Below are 19361 nucleotides of genomic sequence, written 5' to 3' on the forward strand. Positions count from 1 at the left end.
TCTTATTTAAGGGTTAGGGTTAGGGTTTGGGTTAGGGTATAGGATAAAAACGAAAATGCCCGTGGATTAAAGTGCCCAAGTAGGTCAACGGAGATTAAAAGATTAAGAAAATGAAAGTGGAAAGTGAAAGTCACGGGTAGAAGCAATAATAAAGGACAAAGTGGAATTTTCAGAAGCTCATAACTTTCTTATTTTTTATCGGATCAAGACGAGTTTGGTGTCGTTGGAAAGGTAAGAAAACGGACAAAATGACTAAATCAGACACTTGAAACCTTAGTGACAGGAAAAGGGAGAAAAATAGCTTCTTATCTACACCGAAGAAATAAACAAATGGAGAGTTTGAAAGTGTCAAATGTTAGCATAGATATTTTTAAACTTTTTGCACTGTAATAATTGCATTAAAGTAGATTATTTGTTGAATTAACAAAATTTAGCATAATTGTACTTGTTCGCAATACTCAGTAAGTCAAAAAATTATGTCGCGACTGAGCAAGAGATACTTAAGTGATTTCGAGATGCCGCGACTCCTAATTTGTCCTTATTTTTGGTACGTATTACGTATTAACCTTAAATTTGTTGGTTTATAATTACACGGTTTACATAGACGAAAGAAAATCAGTCTTATTTCTACTTAAACTCCCCGTATATTTAAGCAATTCAAGGAAAATGAATATTTGTTGGGACTTAAAAAAAATTAACAACAAATGCTTCTTACCTCTGAGCAGAGGTCATGTGGAGGGAAGCTGTCAAATATTTCTTTTTGTTTCAGGTTATTCATATTCAATGGAGGTTGATTTTCCTGTAATATGAAATATAAAATGATATTTAACAAGTGTAATATGTACTGTGGGATCTCCAGTATATTGAGACCCGCAAATGAAGCACAATAAATGCCTTACCCTTTTTATCCTGATCCGTACTGATCCACTGCCACTGGTAGACTAACCACGAGCATCAGCGCTCGCCAGTATTTATAGTTCCCCAAAGACGCTGAGTCATCGTCTTTGTCTTGGTCACTGCAACGTTTAATGTTACATAGCAAACAGAGTAGGAAGCATCAGATTGATAACTAATTTGCATATTATTAATTTGATCAAGGAAACTTCTACTACAATAACATTTCATGTTTCAAATTGTTCGCAATACTTAGTTAGTCGAAAAATGATGTCACAACCTCAGAAGAATTACTTTATTGATTTCAACATGTTGCGACACCTGATTTGTCCTAATTTCTGTTGATTTCATATAAAACTTGAATATTTTTATTTATACCCATGCGGTTAACTTAGAGGACTTTGGTGTCGTTGGAAAGCTAAGAAAACGGACAACACGACTAAGTCGGAGCCATAAAATCAATGTGTCAGGAAAAGGGGGAAAAGTGGTTTCTTATTTACACCAAAGATTGTGTTTAGAAATTGACAAGTTGAGAATTTTTGACCATTTTCAAACTTCAATATCTGGAGAATGGCATGCAATCGACACACTGCTCTTATGTCAGTGATACACCCTGACAGGGACTCCTGGAAGCTGCAAAGAGTTTGCAGAAATACTTTCTCTCTCCAAAGATGTTAATGACTAAACATATGGAAAATCTACAAAAGTCTTAGACAATTTGAAACCGGGATTGGACAAGTTAAAGCTGTCAGATCTCGACAGCCTGCAGATTGCCGAAAAGGTCTCAGCAGGATCTGTTCAAGTACCCCCAAAACCGGTTATGCTCGGAGAGGAGGTAAATTTGCGTTCCGCGCTAAGTTCTTTTTGCGGGCGATAGCGCGAAAACGGTGAGAGATAGAGGCCCTAAACTCGTACATAAAAGGTTAAGAAGACTTCAAGGAATCCACATACCAAAGCTCAGCCTGCTTGTCCCAAGGGCGTGTTACCTATGGGTATTTGAAGAAAAGGTGCCGTAATTTCGGTTGGACCGGAAGGCAACGTCCTCAGTAGTCAAGAAATGGGGACGAAAGGGAACTCTTCTTTTCATAAAAGGTTTCGTAGGCCTCGATACCCTGACCTGAACCTCTCTCGCGGAAATGACCAAAAACTGATCCAAAGGGGTGGCAAATGGACGCCAAATTGTAAGGGCCGAATCTCTCTTAGTTTTCAAGCAATCTTCAAAGTCTTGGTCTCATTGGAAAGGTCTTGGCAAGTTCTGTCCACGATTTGAAGATGGTTGTTAAAGGACAAAAACGTTAAAAGTTGCGAGGGTTGAAAGATGTGTGTGTAAAGCGCGTGGGTACACCTAGGCAATATTTGCTCTAGAAAGCCTCAAAAAATGGCTTGATCTTTTCACACTTTACGGCATTCGATAGACCTTGTCCAGAGCTCTCTGACAAGCCCAAGAAGTTGAAAATCCGTCACGAAATAAAGATTTTTTGCCGTTTGCAAGCCTTTTGAGAATACCGCTTGTTATTCGACTTCTTGCTCACTGTAACGACAATATCTTGAAGCGAGCGTAAAGAGCTCGTCAAGACCTTTCCAACGACACCAAGAACGTTGACATCGGAGCAGTCAGTCAAAAGATATGAGCAAAAAAAGAAAAAAAAGTGTTTGCAGGGGTTAAAGTCAGGGTTAACGGGGGTTAGGGTTAGTGGGGGTTAGGGTTAATGGGGGTTAGGGTTAGGGTCAGGGTTAGGGTTAGGGTTAGGGTTAGGGTTAGGGTCAGGGTCAGGGTTAGGGTTAGGGTTAGGGTTAGGGTTAGGGTTAGGGTTAGGGTTAGGGTTAGGGTTAGGGTTAGGGTTAGGGTTAGGGTTAAGGGTTAGGGTTAGGGTTAGGGTTAGGGTTAGGGTTAGGGTTAGGGTTAGGGTTAGGGTTAAGGGTTAGGGTAAGGGTTAGGGTTAGGGTTAAGGGTTAGGGTTAGGGGTTAGGGTTAGGGTTAGGGTTGGGTTAAGGTTAGGGTTAGGGTTAGGGGTTGGAGTAGGGATAGGGCTAAAAGCGAAGATGAACTATCTAGGTCATGAACTATCTAGGTCAAATGAAATGAAAAGTGGAAAGTGAAAGTCACAGAGACATGCAAAAGTAAAGGAAAAACTGGAATTTTCCGAAGCTTATAACTTTCTTATTTAAGGGTTAGGGTTAGGGTTTGGGTTAGGGTATAGGATAAAAACGAAAATGCCCGTGGATTAAAGTGCCCAAGTAGGTCAACGGAGATTAAAAGATTAAGAAAATGAAAGTGGAAAGTGAAAGTCACGGGTAGAAGCAATAATAAAGGACAAAGTGGAATTTTCAGAAGCTCATAACTTTCTTATTTTTTATCGGATCAAGACGAGTTTGGTGTCGTTGGAAAGGTAAGAAAACGGACAAAATGACTAAATCAGACACTTGAAACCTTAGTGACAGGAAAAGGGAGAAAAATAGCTTCTTATCTACACCGAAGAAATAAACAAATGGAGAGTTTGAAAGTGTCAAATGTTAGCATAGATATTTTTAAACTTTTTGCACTGTAATAATTGCATTAAAGTAGATTATTTGTTGAATTAACAAAATTTAGCATAATTGTACTTGTTCGCAATACTCAGTAAGTCAAAAAATTATGTCGCGACTGAGCAAGAGATACTTAAGTGATTTCGAGATGCCGCGACTCCTAATTTGTCCTTATTTTTGGTACGTATTACGTATTAACCTTAAATTTGTTGGTTTATAATTACACGGTTTACATAGACGAAAGAAAATCAGTCTTATTTCTACTTAAACTCCCCGTATATTTAAGCAATTCAAGGAAAATGAATATTTGTTGGGACTTAAAAAAAATTAACAACAAATGCTTCTTACCTCTGAGCAGAGGTCATGTGGAGGGAAGCTGTCAAATATTTCTTTTTGTTTCAGGTTATTCATATTCAATGGAGGTTGATTTTCCTGTAATATGAAATATAAAATGATATTTAACAAGTGTAATATGTACTCTGGGATCTCCAGTATATTGAGACCCGCAAATGAAGCACAATAAATGCCTGACCCTTTTTATCCTGATCCGTACTGATCCACTGCCACTGGTAGACTAACCACGAGCATCAGCGCTCGCCAGTATTTATAGTTCCCCAAAGACGCTGAGTCATCGTCTTTGTCTTGGTCACTGCAACGTTTAATGTTACATAGCAAACAGAGTAGGAAGCATCAGATTGATAACTAATTTGCATATTATTAATTTGATCAAGGAAACTTCTACTACAATAACATTTCATGTTTCAAATTGTTCGCAATACTTAGTTAGTCGAAAAATGATGTCACAACCTCAGAAGAATTACTTTATTGATTTCAACATGTTGCGACACCTGATTTGTCCTAATTTCTGTTGATTTCATATAAAACTTGAATATTTTTATTTATACCCATGCGGTTAACTTAGAGGACTTTGGTGTCGTTGGAAAGCTAAGAAAACGGACAACACGACTAAGTCGGAGCCATAAAATCAATGTGTCAGGAAAAGGGGGAAAAGTGGTTTCTTATTTACACCAAAGATTGTGTTTAGAAATTGACAAGTTGAGAATTTTTGACCATTTTCAAACTTCAATATCTGGAGAATGGCATGCAATCGACACACTGCTCTTATGTCAGTGATACACCCTGACAGGGACTCCTGGAAGCTGCAAAGAGTTTGCAGAAATACTTTCTCTCTCCAAAGATGTTAATGACTAAACATATGGAAAATCTACAAAAGTCTTAGACAATTTGAAACCGGGATTGGACAAGTTAAAGCTGTCAGATCTCGACAGCCTGCAGATTGCCGAAAAGGTCTCAGCAGGATCTGTTCAAGTACCCCCAAAACCGGTTATGCTCGGAGAGGAGGTAAATTTGCGTTCCGCGCTAAGTTCTTTTTGCGGGCGATAGCGCGAAAACGGTGAGAGATAGAGGCCCTAAACTCGTACATAAAAGGTTAAGAAGACTTCAAGGAATCCACATACCAAAGCTCAGCCTGCTTGTCCCAAGGGCGTGTTACCTATGGGTATTTGAAGAAAAGGTGCCGTAATTTCGGTTGGACCGGAAGGCAACGTCCTCAGTAGTCAAGAAATGGGGACGAAAGGGAACTCTTCTTTTCATAAAAGGTTTCGTAGGCCTCGATACCCTGACCTGAACCTCTCTCGCGGAAATGACCAAAAACTGATCCAAAGGGGTGGCAAATGGACGCCAAATTGTAAGGGCCGAATCTCTCTTAGTTTTCAAGCAATCTTCAAAGTCTTGGTCTCATTGGAAAGGTCTTGGCAAGTTCTGTCCACGATTTGAAGATGGTTGTTAAAGGACAAAAACGTTAAAAGTTGCGAGGGTTGAAAGATGTGTGTGTAAAGCGCGTGGGTACACCTAGGCAATATTTGCTCTAGAAAGCCTCAAAAAATGGCTTGATCTTTTCACACTTTACGGCATTCGATAGACCTTGTCCAGAGCTCTCTGACAAGCCCAAGAAGTTGAAAATCCGTCACGAAATAAAGATTTTTTGCCGTTTGCAAGCCTTTTGAGAATACCGCTTGTTATTCGACTTCTTGCTCACTGTAACGACAATATCTTGAAGCGAGCGTAAAGAGCTCGTCAAGACCTTTCCAACGACACCAAGAACGTTGACATCGGAGCAGTCAGTCAAAAGATATGAGCAAAAAAAGAAAAAAAAGTGTTTGCAGGGGTTAAAGTCAGGGTTAACGGGGGTTAGGGTTAGTGGGGGTTAGGGTTAATGGGGGTTAGGGTTAGGGTCAGGGTCAGGGTCAGGGTTAGGGTTAGGGTTAGTGGGGTAAGGGTAAGGGTTAGGGTTAGGGTTAGGGTTAGGGTTAAGGGTTAGGGTTAGGGTTAGGGTTAAGGTTAGGGTTAGGGTTAGGGTTAAGGGTTAGGGTTAGGGTTAAGGTTAGGGTTAGGGTTAAGGGTTAGGGTAAGGGTTAGGGTTAGGGTTAAGGGTTAGGGTTAGGGGTTAGGGTTAGGGTTAGGGTTGGGTTAAGGTTAGGGTTAGGGTTAGGGGTTGGAGTAGGGATAAAAGCGAAGATGAACTATCTAGGTCATGAACTATCTAGGTCAAATGAAATGAAAGTGGAAAGTGAAAGTCACAGAGACATGCAAAAGTAAAGGAAAAACTGGAATTTTCCGAAGCTTATAACTTTCTTATTTAAGGGTTAGGGTTAGGGTTTGGGTTAGGGTATAGGATAAAAACGAAAATGCCCGTGGATTAAAGTGCCCAAGTAGGTCAACGGAGATTAAAAGATTAAGAAAATGAAAGTGGAAAGTGAAAGTCACGGGTAGAAGCAATAATAAAGGACAAAGTGGAATTTTCAGAAGCTCATAACTTTCTTATTTTTTATCGGATCAAGACGAGTTTGGTGTCGTTGGAAAGGTAAGAAAACGGACAAAATGACTAAATCAGACACTTGAAACCTTAGTGACAGGAAAAGGGAGAAAAATAGCTTCTTATCTACACCGAAGAAATAAACAAATGGAGAGTTTGAAAGTGTCAAATGTTAGCAGCATAAATATTTTTAAACTTTTTGCACTGTAATAATTGCATTAAAGTAGATTATTTGTTGAATTAACAAAATTTAGCATAATTGTACTTGTTCGCAATACTCAGTAAGTCAAAAAATTATGTCGCGACTGAGCAAGAGATACTTAAGTGATTTCGAGATGCCGCGACTCCTAATTTGTCCTTATTTTTGGTACGTATTACGTATTAACCTTAAATTTGTTGGTTTATAATTACACGGTTTACATAGACGAAAGAAAATCAGTCTTATTTCTACTTAAACTCCCCGTATATTTAAGCAATTCAAGGAAAATGAATATTTGTTGGGACTTAAAAAAAATTAACAACAAATGCTTCTTACCTCTGAGCAGAGGTCATGTGGAGGGAAGCTGTCAAATATTTCTTTTTGTTTCAGGTTATTCATATTCAATGGAGGTTGATTTTCCTGTAATATGAAATATAAAATGATATTTAACAAGTGTAATATGTACTCTGGGATCTCCAGTATATTGAGACCCGCAAATGAAGCACAATAAATGCCTTACCCTTTTTATCCTGATCCGTACTGATCCACTGCCACTGGTAGACTAACCACGAGCATCAGCGCTCGCCAGTATTTATAGTTCCCCAAAGACGCTGAGTCATCGTCTTTGTCTTGGTCACTGCAACGTTTAATGTTACATAGCAAACAGAGTAGGAAGCATCAGATTGATAACTAATTTGCATATTATTAATTTGATCAAGGAAACTTCTACTACAATAACATTTCATGTTTCAAATTGTTCGCAATACTTAGTTAGTCGAAAAATGATGTCACAACCTCAGAAGAATTACTTTATTGATTTCAACATGTTGCGACACCTGATTTGTCCTAATTTCTGTTGATTTCATATAAAACTTGAATATTTTTATTTATACCCATGCGGTTAACTTAGAGGACTTTGGTGTCGTTGGAAAGCTAAGAAAACGGACAACACGACTAAGTCGGAGCCATAAAATCAATGTGTCAGGAAAAGGGGGAAAAGTGGTTTCTTATTTACACCAAAGATTGTGTTTAGAAATTGACAAGTTGAGAATTTTTGACCATTTTCAAACTTCAATATCTGGAGAATGGCATGCAATCGACACACTGCTCTTATGTCAGTGATACACCCTGACAGGGACTCCTGGAAGCTGCAAAGAGTTTGCAGAAATACTTTCTCTCTCCAAAGATGTTAATGACTAAACATATGGAAAATCTACAAAAGTCTTAGACAATTTGAAACCGGGATTGGACAAGTTAAAGCTGTCAGATCTCGACAGCCTGCAGATTGCCGAAAAGGTCTCAGCAGGATCTGTTCAAGTACCCCCAAAACCGGTTATGCTCGGAGAGGAGGTAAATTTGCGTTCCGCGCTAAGTTCTTTTTGCGGGCGATAGCGCGAAAACGGTGAGAGATAGAGGCCCTAAACTCGTACATAAAAGGTTAAGAAGACTTCAAGGAATCCACATACCAAAGCTCAGCCTGCTTGTCCCAAGGGCGTGTTACCTATGGGTATTTGAAGAAAAGGTGCCGTAATTTCGGTTGGACCGGAAGGCAACGTCCTCAGTAGTCAAGAAATGGGGACGAAAGGGAACTCTTCTTTTCATAAAAGGTTTCGTAGGCCTCGATACCCTGACCTGAACCTCTCTCGCGGAAATGACCAAAAACTGATCCAAAGGGGTGGCAAATGGACGCCAAATTGTAAGGGCCGAATCTCTCTTAGTTTTCAAGCAATCTTCAAAGTCTTGGTCTCATTGGAAAGGTCTTGGCAAGTTCTGTCCACGATTTGAAGATGGTTGTTAAAGGACAAAAACGTTAAAAGTTGCGAGGGTTGAAAGATGTGTGTGTAAAGCGCGTGGGTACACCTAGGCAATATTTGCTCTAGAAAGCCTCAAAAAATGGCTTGATCTTTTCACACTTTACGGCATTCGATAGACCTTGTCCAGAGCTCTCTGACAAGCCCAAGAAGTTGAAAATCCGTCACGAAATAAAGATTTTTTGCCGTTTGCAAGCCTTTTGAGAATACCGCTTGTTATTCGACTTCTTGCTCACTGTAACGACAATATCTTGAAGCGAGCGTAAAGAGCTCGTCAAGACCTTTCCAACGACACCAAGAACGTTGACATCGGAGCAGTCAGTCAAAAGATATGAGCAAAAAAAGAAAAAAAAGTGTTTGCAGGGGTTAAAGTCAGGGTTAACGGGGGTTAGGGTTAGTGGGGGTTAGGGTTAATGGGGGTTAGGGTTAGGGTCAGGGTCAGGGTCAGGGTTAGGGTTAGGGTTAGTGGGGTAAGGGTAAGGGTTAGGGTTAGGGTTAGGGTTAGGGTTAAGGGTTAGGGTTAGGGTTAGGGTTAAGGTTAGGGTTAGGGTTAGGGTTAAGGGTTAGGGTTAGGGTTAAGGTTAGGGTTAGGGTTAAGGGTTAGGGTAAGGGTTAGGGTTAGGGTTAAGGGTTAGGGTTAGGGGTTAGGGTTAGGGTTAGGGTTAGGGTTGGGTTAAGGTTAGGGTTAGGGTTAGGGGTTGGAGTAGGGATAGGGCTAAAAGCGAAGATGAACTATCTAGGTCATGAACTATCTAGGTCAAATGAAATGAAAGTGGAAAGTGAAAGTCACAGAGACATGCAAAAGTAAAGGAAAAACTGGAATTTTCCGAAGCTTATAACTTTCTTATTTAAGGGTTAGGGTTAGGGTTTGGGTTAGGGTATAGGATAAAAACGAAAATGCCCGTGGATTAAAGTGCCCAAGTAGGTCAACGGAGATTAAAAGATTAAGAAAATGAAAGTGGAAAGTGAAAGTCACGGGTAGAAGCAATAATAAAGGACAAAGTGGAATTTTCAGAAGCTCATAACTTTCTTATTTTTTATCGGATCAAGACGAGTTTGGTGTCGTTGGAAAGGTAAGAAAACGGACAAAATGACTAAATCAGACACTTGAAACCTTAGTGACAGGAAAAGGGAGAAAAATAGCTTCTTATCTACACCGAAGAAATAAACAAATGGAGAGTTTGAAAGTGTCAAATGTTAGCATAGATATTTTTAAACTTTTTGCACTGTAATAATTGCATTAAAGTAGATTATTTGTTGAATTAACAAAATTTAGCATAATTGTACTTGTTCGCAATACTCAGTAAGTCAAAAAATTATGTCGCGACTGAGCAAGAGATACTTAAGTGATTTCGAGATGCCGCGACTCCTAATTTGTCCTTATTTTTGGTACGTATTACGTATTAACCTTAAATTTGTTGGTTTATAATTACACGGTTTACATAGACGAAAGAAAATCAGTCTTATTTCTACTTAAACTCCCCGTATATTTAAGCAATTCAAGGAAAATGAATATTTGTTGGGACTTAAAAAAAATTAACAACAAATGCTTCTTACCTCTGAGCAGAGGTCATGTGGAGGGAAGCTGTCAAATATTTCTTTTTGTTTCAGGTTATTCATATTCAATGGAGGTTGATTTTCCTGTAATATGAAATATAAAATGATATTTAAGAAGTGTAATATGTACTCTGGGATCTCCAGTATATTGAGACCCGCAAATGAAGCACAATAAATGCCTTACCCTTTTTATCCTGATCCGTACTGATCCACTGCCACTGGTAGACTAACCACGAGCATCAGCGCTCGCCAGTATTTATAGTTCCCCAAAGACGCTGAGTCATCGTCTTTGTCTTGGTCACTGCAACGTTTAATGTTACATAGCAAACAGAGTAGGAAGCATCAGATTGATAACTAATTTGCATATTATTAATTTGATCAAGGAAACTTCTACTACAATAACATTTCATGTTTCAAATTGTTCGCAATACTTAGTTAGTCGAAAAATGATGTCACAACCTCAGAAGAATTACTTTATTGATTTCAACATGTTGCGACACCTGATTTGTCCTAATTTCTGTTGATTTCATATAAAACTTGAATATTTTTATTTATACCCATGCGGTTAACTTAGAGGACTTTGGTGTCGTTGGAAAGCTAAGAAAACGGACAACACGACTAAGTCGGAGCCATAAAATCAATGTGTCAGGAAAAGGGGGAAAAGTGGTTTCTTATTTACACCAAAGATTGTGTTTAGAAATTGACAAGTTGAGAATTTTTGACCATTTTCAAACTTCAATATCTGGAGAATGGCATGCAATCGACACACTGCTCTTATGTCAGTGATACACCCTGACAGGGACTCCTGGAAGCTGCAAAGAGTTTGCAGAAATACTTTCTCTCTCCAAAGATGTTAATGACTAAACATATGGAAAATCTACAAAAGTCTTAGACAATTTGAAACCGGGATTGGACAAGTTAAAGCTGTCAGATCTCGACAGCCTGCAGATTGCCGAAAAGGTCTCAGCAGGATCTGTTCAAGTACCCCCAAAACCGGTTATGCTCGGAGAGGAGGTAAATTTGCGTTCCGCGCTAAGTTCTTTTTGCGGGCGATAGCGCGAAAACGGTGAGAGATAGAGGCCCTAAACTCGTACATAAAAGGTTAAGAAGACTTCAAGGAATCCACATACCAAAGCTCAGCCTGCTTGTCCCAAGGGCGTGTTACCTATGGGTATTTGAAGAAAAGGTGCCGTAATTTCGGTTGGACCGGAAGGCAACGTCCTCAGTAGTCAAGAAATGGGGACGAAAGGGAACTCTTCTTTTCATAAAAGGTTTCGTAGGCCTCGATACCCTGACCTGAACCTCTCTCGCGGAAATGACCAAAAACTGATCCAAAGGGGTGGCAAATGGACGCCAAATTGTAAGGGCCGAATCTCTCTTAGTTTTCAAGCAATCTTCAAAGTCTTGGTCTCATTGGAAAGGTCTTGGCAAGTTCTGTCCACGATTTGAAGATGGTTGTTAAAGGACAAAAACGTTAAAAGTTGCGAGGGTTGAAAGATGTGTGTGTAAAGCGCGTGGGTACACCTAGGCAATATTTGCTCTAGAAAGCCTCAAAAAATGGCTTGATCTTTTCACACTTTACGGCATTCGATAGACCTTGTCCAGAGCTCTCTGACAAGCCCAAGAAGTTGAAAATCCGTCACGAAATAAAGATTTTTTGCCGTTTGCAAGCCTTTTGAGAATACCGCTTGTTATTCGACTTCTTGCTCACTGTAACGACAATATCTTGAAGCGAGCGTAAAGAGCTCGTCAAGACCTTTCCAACGACACCAAGAACGTTGACATCGGAGCAGTCAGTCAAAAGATATGAGCAAAAAAAGAAAAAAAAGTGTTTGCAGGGGTTAAAGTCAGGGTTAACGGGGGTTAGGGTTAGTGGGGGTTAGGGTTAATGGGGGTTAGGGTTAGGGTCAGGGTCAGGGTCAGGGTTAGGGTTAGGGTTAGTGGGGTAAGGGTTAGGGTTAATATGGGTTAGGGTTAGGGTTAGGGTTAAGGGTTAGGGTTAGGGTTAGGGTTAAGGTTAGGGTTAGGGTTAGGGTTAAGGGTTAGGGTTAGGGTTAAGGTTAGGGTTAGGGTTAAGGGTTAGGGTTAGGGTTAGGGTTAGGGTTAGGGTTAGGGTTAGGGGTTAGGGTTAGGGTTAGGGTTGGGTTAAGGTTAGGGTTAGGGTTAGGGGTTGGAGTAGGGATAGGGCTAAAAGCGAAGATGAACTATCTAGGTCATGAACTATCTAGGTCAAATGAAATGAAAGTGGAAAGTGAAAGTCACAGAGACATGCAAAAGTAAAGGAAAAACTGGAATTTTCCGAAGCTTATAACTTTCTTATTTAAGGGTTAGGGTTAGGGTTTGGGTTAGGGTATAGGATAAAAACGAAAATGCCCGTGGATTAAAGTGCCCAAGTAGGTCAACGGAGATTAAAAGATTAAGAAAATGAAAGTGGAAAGTGAAAGTCACGGGTAGAAGCAATAATAAAGGACAAAGTGGAATTTTCAGAAGCTCATAACTTTCTTATTTTTTATCGGATCAAGACGAGTTTGGTGTCGTTGGAAAGGTAAGAAAACGGACAAAATGACTAAATCAGACACTTGAAACCTTAGTGACAGGAAAAGGGAGAAAAATAGCTTCTTATCTACACCGAAGAAATAAACAAATGGAGAGTTTGAAAGTGTCAAATGTTAGCATAAATATTTTTAAACTTTTTGCACTGTAATAATTGCATTAAAGTAGATTATTTGTTGAATTAACAAAATTTAGCATAATTGTACTTGTTCGCAATACTCAGTAAGTCAAAAAATTATGTCGCGACTGAGCAAGAGATACTTAAGTGATTTCGAGATGCCGCGACTCCTAATTTGTCCTTATTTTTGGTACGTATTACGTATTAACCTTAAATTTGTTGGTTTATAATTACACGGTTTACATAGACGAAAGAAAATCAGTCTTATTTCTACTTAAACTCCCCGTATATTTAAGCAATTCAAGGAAAATGAATATTTGTTGGGACTTAAAAAAAATTAACAACAAATGCTTCTTACCTCTGAGCAGAGGTCATGTGGAGGGAAGCTGTCAAATATTTCTTTTTGTTTCAGGTTATTCATATTCAATGGAGGTTGATTTTCCTGTAATATGAAATATAAAATGATATTTAACAAGTGTAATATGTACTGTGGGATCTCCAGTATATTGAGACCCGCAAATGAAGCACAATAAATGCCTTACCCTTTTTATCCTGATCCGTACTGATCCACTGCCACTGGTAGACTAACCACGAGCATCAGCGCTCGCCAGTATTTATAGTTCCCCAAAGACGCTGAGTCATCGTCTTTGTCTTGGTCACTGCAACGTTTAATGTTACATAGCAAACAGAGTAGGAAGCATCAGATTGATAACTAATTTGCATATTATTAATTTGATCAAGGAAACTTCTACTACAATAACATTTCATGTTTCAAATTGTTCGCAATACTTAGTTAGTCGAAAAATGATGTCACAACCTCAGAAGAATTACTTTATTGATTTCAACATGTTGCGACACCTGATTTGTCCTAATTTCTGTTGATTTCATATAAAACTTGAATATTTTTATTTATACCCATGCGGTTAACTTAGAGGACTTTGGTGTCGTTGGAAAGCTAAGAAAACGGACAACACGACTAAGTCGGAGCCATAAAATCAATGTGTCAGGAAAAGGGGGAAAAGTGGTTTCTTATTTACACCAAAGATTGTGTTTAGAAATTGACAAGTTGAGAATTTTTGACCATTTTCAAACTTCAATATCTGGAGAATGGCATGCAATCGACACACTGCTCTTATGTCAGTGATACACCCTGACAGGGACTCCTGGAAGCTGCAAAGAGTTTGCAGAAATACTTTCTCTCTCCAAAGATGTTAATGACTAAACATATGGAAAATCTACAAAAGTCTTAGACAATTTGAAACCGGGATTGGACAAGTTAAAGCTGTCAGATCTCGACAGCCTGCAGATTGCCGAAAAGGTCTCAGCAGGATCTGTTCAAGTACCCCCAAAACCGGTTATGCTCGGAGAGGAGGTAAATTTGCGTTCCGCGCTAAGTTCTTTTTGCGGGCGATAGCGCGAAAACGGTGAGAGATAGAGGCCCTAAACTCGTACATAAAAGGTTAAGAAGACTTCAAGGAATCCACATACCAAAGCTCAGCCTGCTTGTCCCAAGGGCGTGTTACCTATGGGTATTTGAAGAAAAGGTGCCGTAATTTCGGTTGGACCGGAAGGCAACGTCCTCAGTAGTCAAGAAATGGGGACGAAAGGGAACTCTTCTTTTCATAAAAGGTTTCGTAGGCCTCGATACCCTGACCTGAACCTCTCTCGCGGAAATGACCAAAAACTGATCCAAAGGGGTGGCAAATGGACGCCAAATTGTAAGGGCCGAATCTCTCTTAGTTTTCAAGCAATCTTCAAAGTCTTGGTCTCATTGGAAAGGTCTTGGCAAGTTCTGTCCACGATTTGAAGATGGTTGTTAAAGGACAAAAACGTTAAAAGTTGCGAGGGTTGAAAGATGTGTGTGTAAAGCGCGTGGGTACACCTAGGCAATATTTGCTCTAGAACGCCTCAAAAATGGCTTGATCTTTTTACACATTACGGCATTCGATAGACCTTGTCCAGAGCTCTCTGACAAGCCCAAGAAGTTGAAAATCCGTCACGAAATAAAGATTTTTTGCCGTTTGCAAGCCTTTTGAGAATACCGCTTGTTATTCGACTTCTTGCTCACTGTAACGACAATATCTTGAAGCGAGCGTAAAGAGCTCGTCAAGACCTTTCCAACGACACCAAGAACGTTGACATCGGAGCAGTCAGTCAAAAGATATGAGCAAAAAAAGAAAAAAAAGTGTTTGCAGGGGTTAAAGTCAGGGTTAACGGGGGTTAGGGTTAGTGGGGGTTAGGGTTAATGGGGGTTAGGGTTAGGGTCAGGGTCAGGGTCAGGGTTAGGGTTAGGGTTAGTGGGGTAAGGGTAAGGGTTAGGGTTAGGGTTAGGGTTAGGGTTAAGGGTTAGGGTTAGGGTTAGGGTTAAGGTTAGGGTTAGGGTTAGGGTTAAGGGTTAGGGTTAGGGTTAAGGTTAGGGTTAGGGTTAAGGGTTAGGGTTAGGGTTAGGGTAAGGGTTAGGGTTAGGGTTAAGGGTTAGGGTTAGGGTTAGGGGTTAGGGTTAGGGTTAGGGTTAGGGTTAGGGTTAGGGTTAGGGTTAGGGTTAGGGTTAGGGATAGGGCTAAAAGCGAAGATGAACTATCTAGGTCATGAACTATCTAGGTCAAATGAAATGAAAGTGGAAAGTGAAAGTCACAGAGACATGCAAAAGTAAAGGAAAAACTGGAATTTTCCGAAGCTTATAACTTTCTTATTTAAGGGTTAGGGTTAGGGTTTGGGTTAGGGTATAGGATAAAAACGAAAATGCCCGTGGATTAAAGTGCCCAAGTAGGTCAACGGAGATTAAAAGATTAAGAAAATGAAAGTGGAAAGTGAAAGTCACGGGTAGAAGCAATAATAAAGGACAAAGTGGAATTTTCAGAAGCTCATAACTTTCTTATTTTTTATCGGATCAAGACGAGTTTGGTGTCGTTGGAAAGGTAAGAAAACGGACAAAATGACTAAATCAGACACTTGAAACCTTAGTGACAGGAAAAGGGAGAAAAATAGCTTCTTATCTACACCGAAGAAATAAACAAATGGAGAGTTTGAAAGTGTCAAATGTTAGCATAAATATTTTTAAACTTTTTGCACTGTAATAATTGCATTAAAGTAGATTATTTGTTGAATTAACAAAATTTAGCATAATTGTACTTGTTCGCAATACTCAGTAAGTCAAAAAATTATGTCGCGACTGAGCAAGAGATACTTAAGTGATTTCGAGATGCCGCGACTCCTAATTTGTCCTTATTTTTGGTACGTATTACGTATTAACCTTAAATTTGTTGGTTTATAATTACACGGTTTACATAGACGAAAGAAAATCAGTCTTATTTCTACTTAAACTCCCCGTATATTTAAGCAATTCAAGGAAAATGAATATTTGTTGGGACTTAAAAAAAATTAACAACAAATGCTTCTTACCTCTGAGCAGAGGTCATGTGGAGGGAAGCTGTCAAATATTTCTTTTTGTTTCAGGTTATTCATATTCAATGGAGGTTGATTTTCCTGTAATATGAAATATAAAATGATATTTAACAAGTGTAATATGTACTGTGGGATCTCCAGTATATTGAGACCCGCAAATGAAGCACAATAAATGCCTTACCCTTTTTATCCTGATCCGTACTGATCCACTGCCACTGGTAGACTAACCACGAGCATCAGCGCTCGCCAGTATTTATAGTTCCCCAAAGACGCTGAGTCATCGTCTTTGTCTTGGTCACTGCAACGTTTAATGTTACATAGCAAACAGAGTAGGAAGCATCAGATTGATAACTAATTTGCATATTATTAATTTGATCAAGGAAACTTCTACTACAATAACATTTCATGTTTCAAATTGTTCGCAATACTTAGTTAGTCGAAAAATGATGTCACAACCTCAGAAGAATTACTTTATTGATTTCAACATGTTGCGACACCTGATTTGTCCTAATTTCTGTTGATTTCATATAAAACTTGAATATTTTTATTTATACCCATGCGGTTAACTTAGAGGACTTTGGTGTCGTTGGAAAGCTAAGAAAACGGACAACACGACTAAGTCGGAGCCATAAAATCAATGTGTCAGGAAAAGGGGGAAAAGTGGTTTCTTATTTACACCAAAGATTGTGTTTAGAAATTGACAAGTTGAGAATTTTTGACCATTTTCAAACTTCAATATCTGGAGAATGGCATGCAATCGACACACTGCTCTTATGTCAGTGATACACCCTGACAGGGACTCCTGGAAGCTGCAAAGAGTTTGCAGAAATACTTTCTCTCTCCAAAGATGTTAATGACTAAACATATGGAAAATCTACAAAAGTCTTAGACAATTTGAAACCGGGATTGGACAAGTTAAAGCTGTCAGATCTCGACAGCCTGCAGATTGCCGAAAAGGTCTCAGCAGGATCTGTTCAAGTACCCCCAAAACCGGTTATGCTCGGAGAGGAGGTAAATTTGCGTTCCGCGCTAAGTTCTTTTTGCGGGCGATAGCGCGAAAACGGTGAGAGATAGAGGCCCTAAACTCGTACATAAAAGGTTAAGAAGACTTCAAGGAATCCACATACCAAAGCTCAGCCTGCTTGTCCCAAGGGCGTGTTACCTATGGGTATTTGAAGAAAAGGTGCCGTAATTTCGGTTGGACCGGAAGGCAACGTCCTCAGTAGTCAAGAAATGGGGACGAAAGGGAACTCTTCTTTTCATAAAAGGTTTCGTAGGCCTCGATACCCTGACCTGAACCTCTCTCGCGGAAATGACCAAAAACTGATCCAAAGGGGTGGCAAATGGACGCCAAATTGTAAGGGCCGAATCTCTCTTAGTTTTCAAGCAATCTTCAAAGTCTTGGTCTCATTGGAAAGGTCTTGGCAAGTTCTGTCCACGATTTGAAGATGGTTGTTAAAGGACAAAAACGTTAAAAGTTGCGAGGGTTGAAAGATGTGTGTGTAAAGCGCGTGGGTACACCTAGGCAATATTTGCTCTAGAAAGCCTCAAAAAATGGCTTGATCTTTTCACACTTTACGGCATTCGATAGACCTTGTCCAGAGCTCTCTGACAAGCCCAAGAAGTTGAAAATCCGTCACGAAATAAAGATTTTTTGCCGTTTGCAAGCCTTTTGAGAATACCGCTTGTTATTCGACTTCTTGCTCACTGTAACGACAATATCTTGAAGCGAGCGTAAAGAGCTCGTCAAGACCTTTCCAACGACACCAAGAACGTTGACATCGGAGCAGTCAGTCAAAAGATATGAGCAAAAAAAGAAAAAAAAGTGTTTGCAGGGGTTAAAGTCAGGGTTAACGGGGGTTAGGGTTAGTGGGGGTTAGGGTTAATGGGGGTTAGGGTTAGGGTCAGGGTCAGGGTCAGGGTTAGGGTTAGGGTTAGTGGGGTAAGGGTAAGGGTTAGGGTTAGGGTTAGGGTTAGGGTTAAGGGTTAGGGTTAGGGTTAGGGTTAAGGTTAGGGTTAGGGTTAGGGTTAGGGTTAGGGTTAGGGTTAGGGTTAGGGTTAGGGTTAGGGTTAGGGTTAGGGTAAGGGTTAGGGTTAGGGTAGGGTTAGGGTTAGGGGGGTTAGGGTTAGGGTTAGGGTTAGGGTTAGGGTTAGGGATAGGGCTAAAAGCGAAGATGAACTATCTAGGTCATGAACTATCTAGGTCAAATGAAATGAAAGTGGAAAGTGAAAGTCACAGAGACATGCAAAAGTAAAGGAAAAACTGGAATTTTCCGAAGCTTATAACTTTCTTATTTAAGGGTTAGGGTTAGGGTTTGGGTTAGGGTATAGGATAAAAACGAAAATGCCCGTGGATTAAAGTGCCCAAGTAGGTCAACGGAGATTAAAAGATTAAGAAAATGAAAGTGGAAAGTGAAAGTCACGGGTAGAAGCAATAATAAAGGACAAAGTGGAATTTTCAGAAGCTCATAACTTTCTTATTTTTTATCGGATCAAGACGAGTTTGGTGTCGTTGGAAAGGTAAGAAAACGGACAAAATGACTAAATCAGACACTTGAAACCTTAGTGACAGGAAAAGGGAGAAAAATAGCTTCTTATCTACACCGAAGAAATAAACAAATGGAGAGTTTGAAAGTGTCAAATGTTAGCATAGATATTTTTAAACTTTTTGCACTGTAATAATTGCATTAAAGTAGATTATTTGTTGAATTAACAAAATTTAGCATAATTGTACTTGTTCGCAATACTCAGTAAGTCAAAAAATTATGTCGCGACTGAGCAAGAGATACTTAAGTGATTTCGAGATGCCGCGACTCCTAATTTGTCCTTATTTTTGGTACGTATTACGTATTAACCTTAAATTTGTTGGTTTATAATTACACGGTTTACATAGACGAAAGAAAATCAGTCTTATTTCTACTTAAACTCCCCGTATATTTAAGCAATTCAAGGAAAATGAATATTTGTTGGGACTTAAAAAAAATTAACAACAAATGCTTCTTACCTCTGAGCAGAGGTCATGTGGAGGGAAGCTGTCAAATATTTCTTTTTGTTTCAGGTTATTCATATTCAATGGAGGTTGATTTTCCTGTAATATGAAATATAAAATGATATTTAAGAAGTGTAATATGTACTGTGGGATCTCCAGTATATTGAGACCCGCAAATGAAGCACAATAAATGCCTTACCCTTTTTATCCTGATCCGTACTGATCCACTGCCACTGGTAGACTAACCACGAGCATCAGCGCTCGCCAGTATTTATAGTTCCCCAAAGACGCTGAGTCATCGTCTTTGTCTTGGTCACTACAACGTTTAATGTTACATAGCAAGCAGAGTAGGAAGCATCAGATTGATAACTAATTTGCATATTATTAATTTGATCAAGGAAACTTCTACTACAATAACATTTCATGTTTCAAATTGTTCGCAATACTTAGTTAGTCGAAAAATGATGTCACAA

General features: G+C 39.4%; 1 protein-coding gene across 1 annotated transcript; it reads right to left on the reverse strand.

The window, feature by feature from the left end:
* Positions 1 to 715: 715 nt before the first annotated feature.
* On the reverse strand, positions 716 to 18987 carry LOC134261172 (uncharacterized; the record flags this gene model as incomplete). The annotated part of the gene is made up of 7 exons (XM_062743620.1): positions 716 to 799; positions 3769 to 3852; positions 6792 to 6875; positions 9824 to 9907; positions 12853 to 12936; positions 15897 to 15980; positions 18904 to 18987. Coding segments are annotated over 7 exons (588 nt in total), but the record flags the coding sequence as incomplete, so codon positions are not given.
* Positions 18988 to 19361: the final 374 nt, after the last annotated feature.

Source organism: Saccostrea cucullata, unplaced genomic scaffold (assembly GCF_032062105.1).
Source record: "Saccostrea cucullata isolate Sc308-1 unplaced genomic scaffold, CSIRO_AGI_Scuc_v1 ctg8387, whole genome shotgun sequence".
NCBI classification, from domain to species: domain Eukaryota; kingdom Metazoa; phylum Mollusca; class Bivalvia; order Ostreida; family Ostreidae; genus Saccostrea; species Saccostrea cuccullata.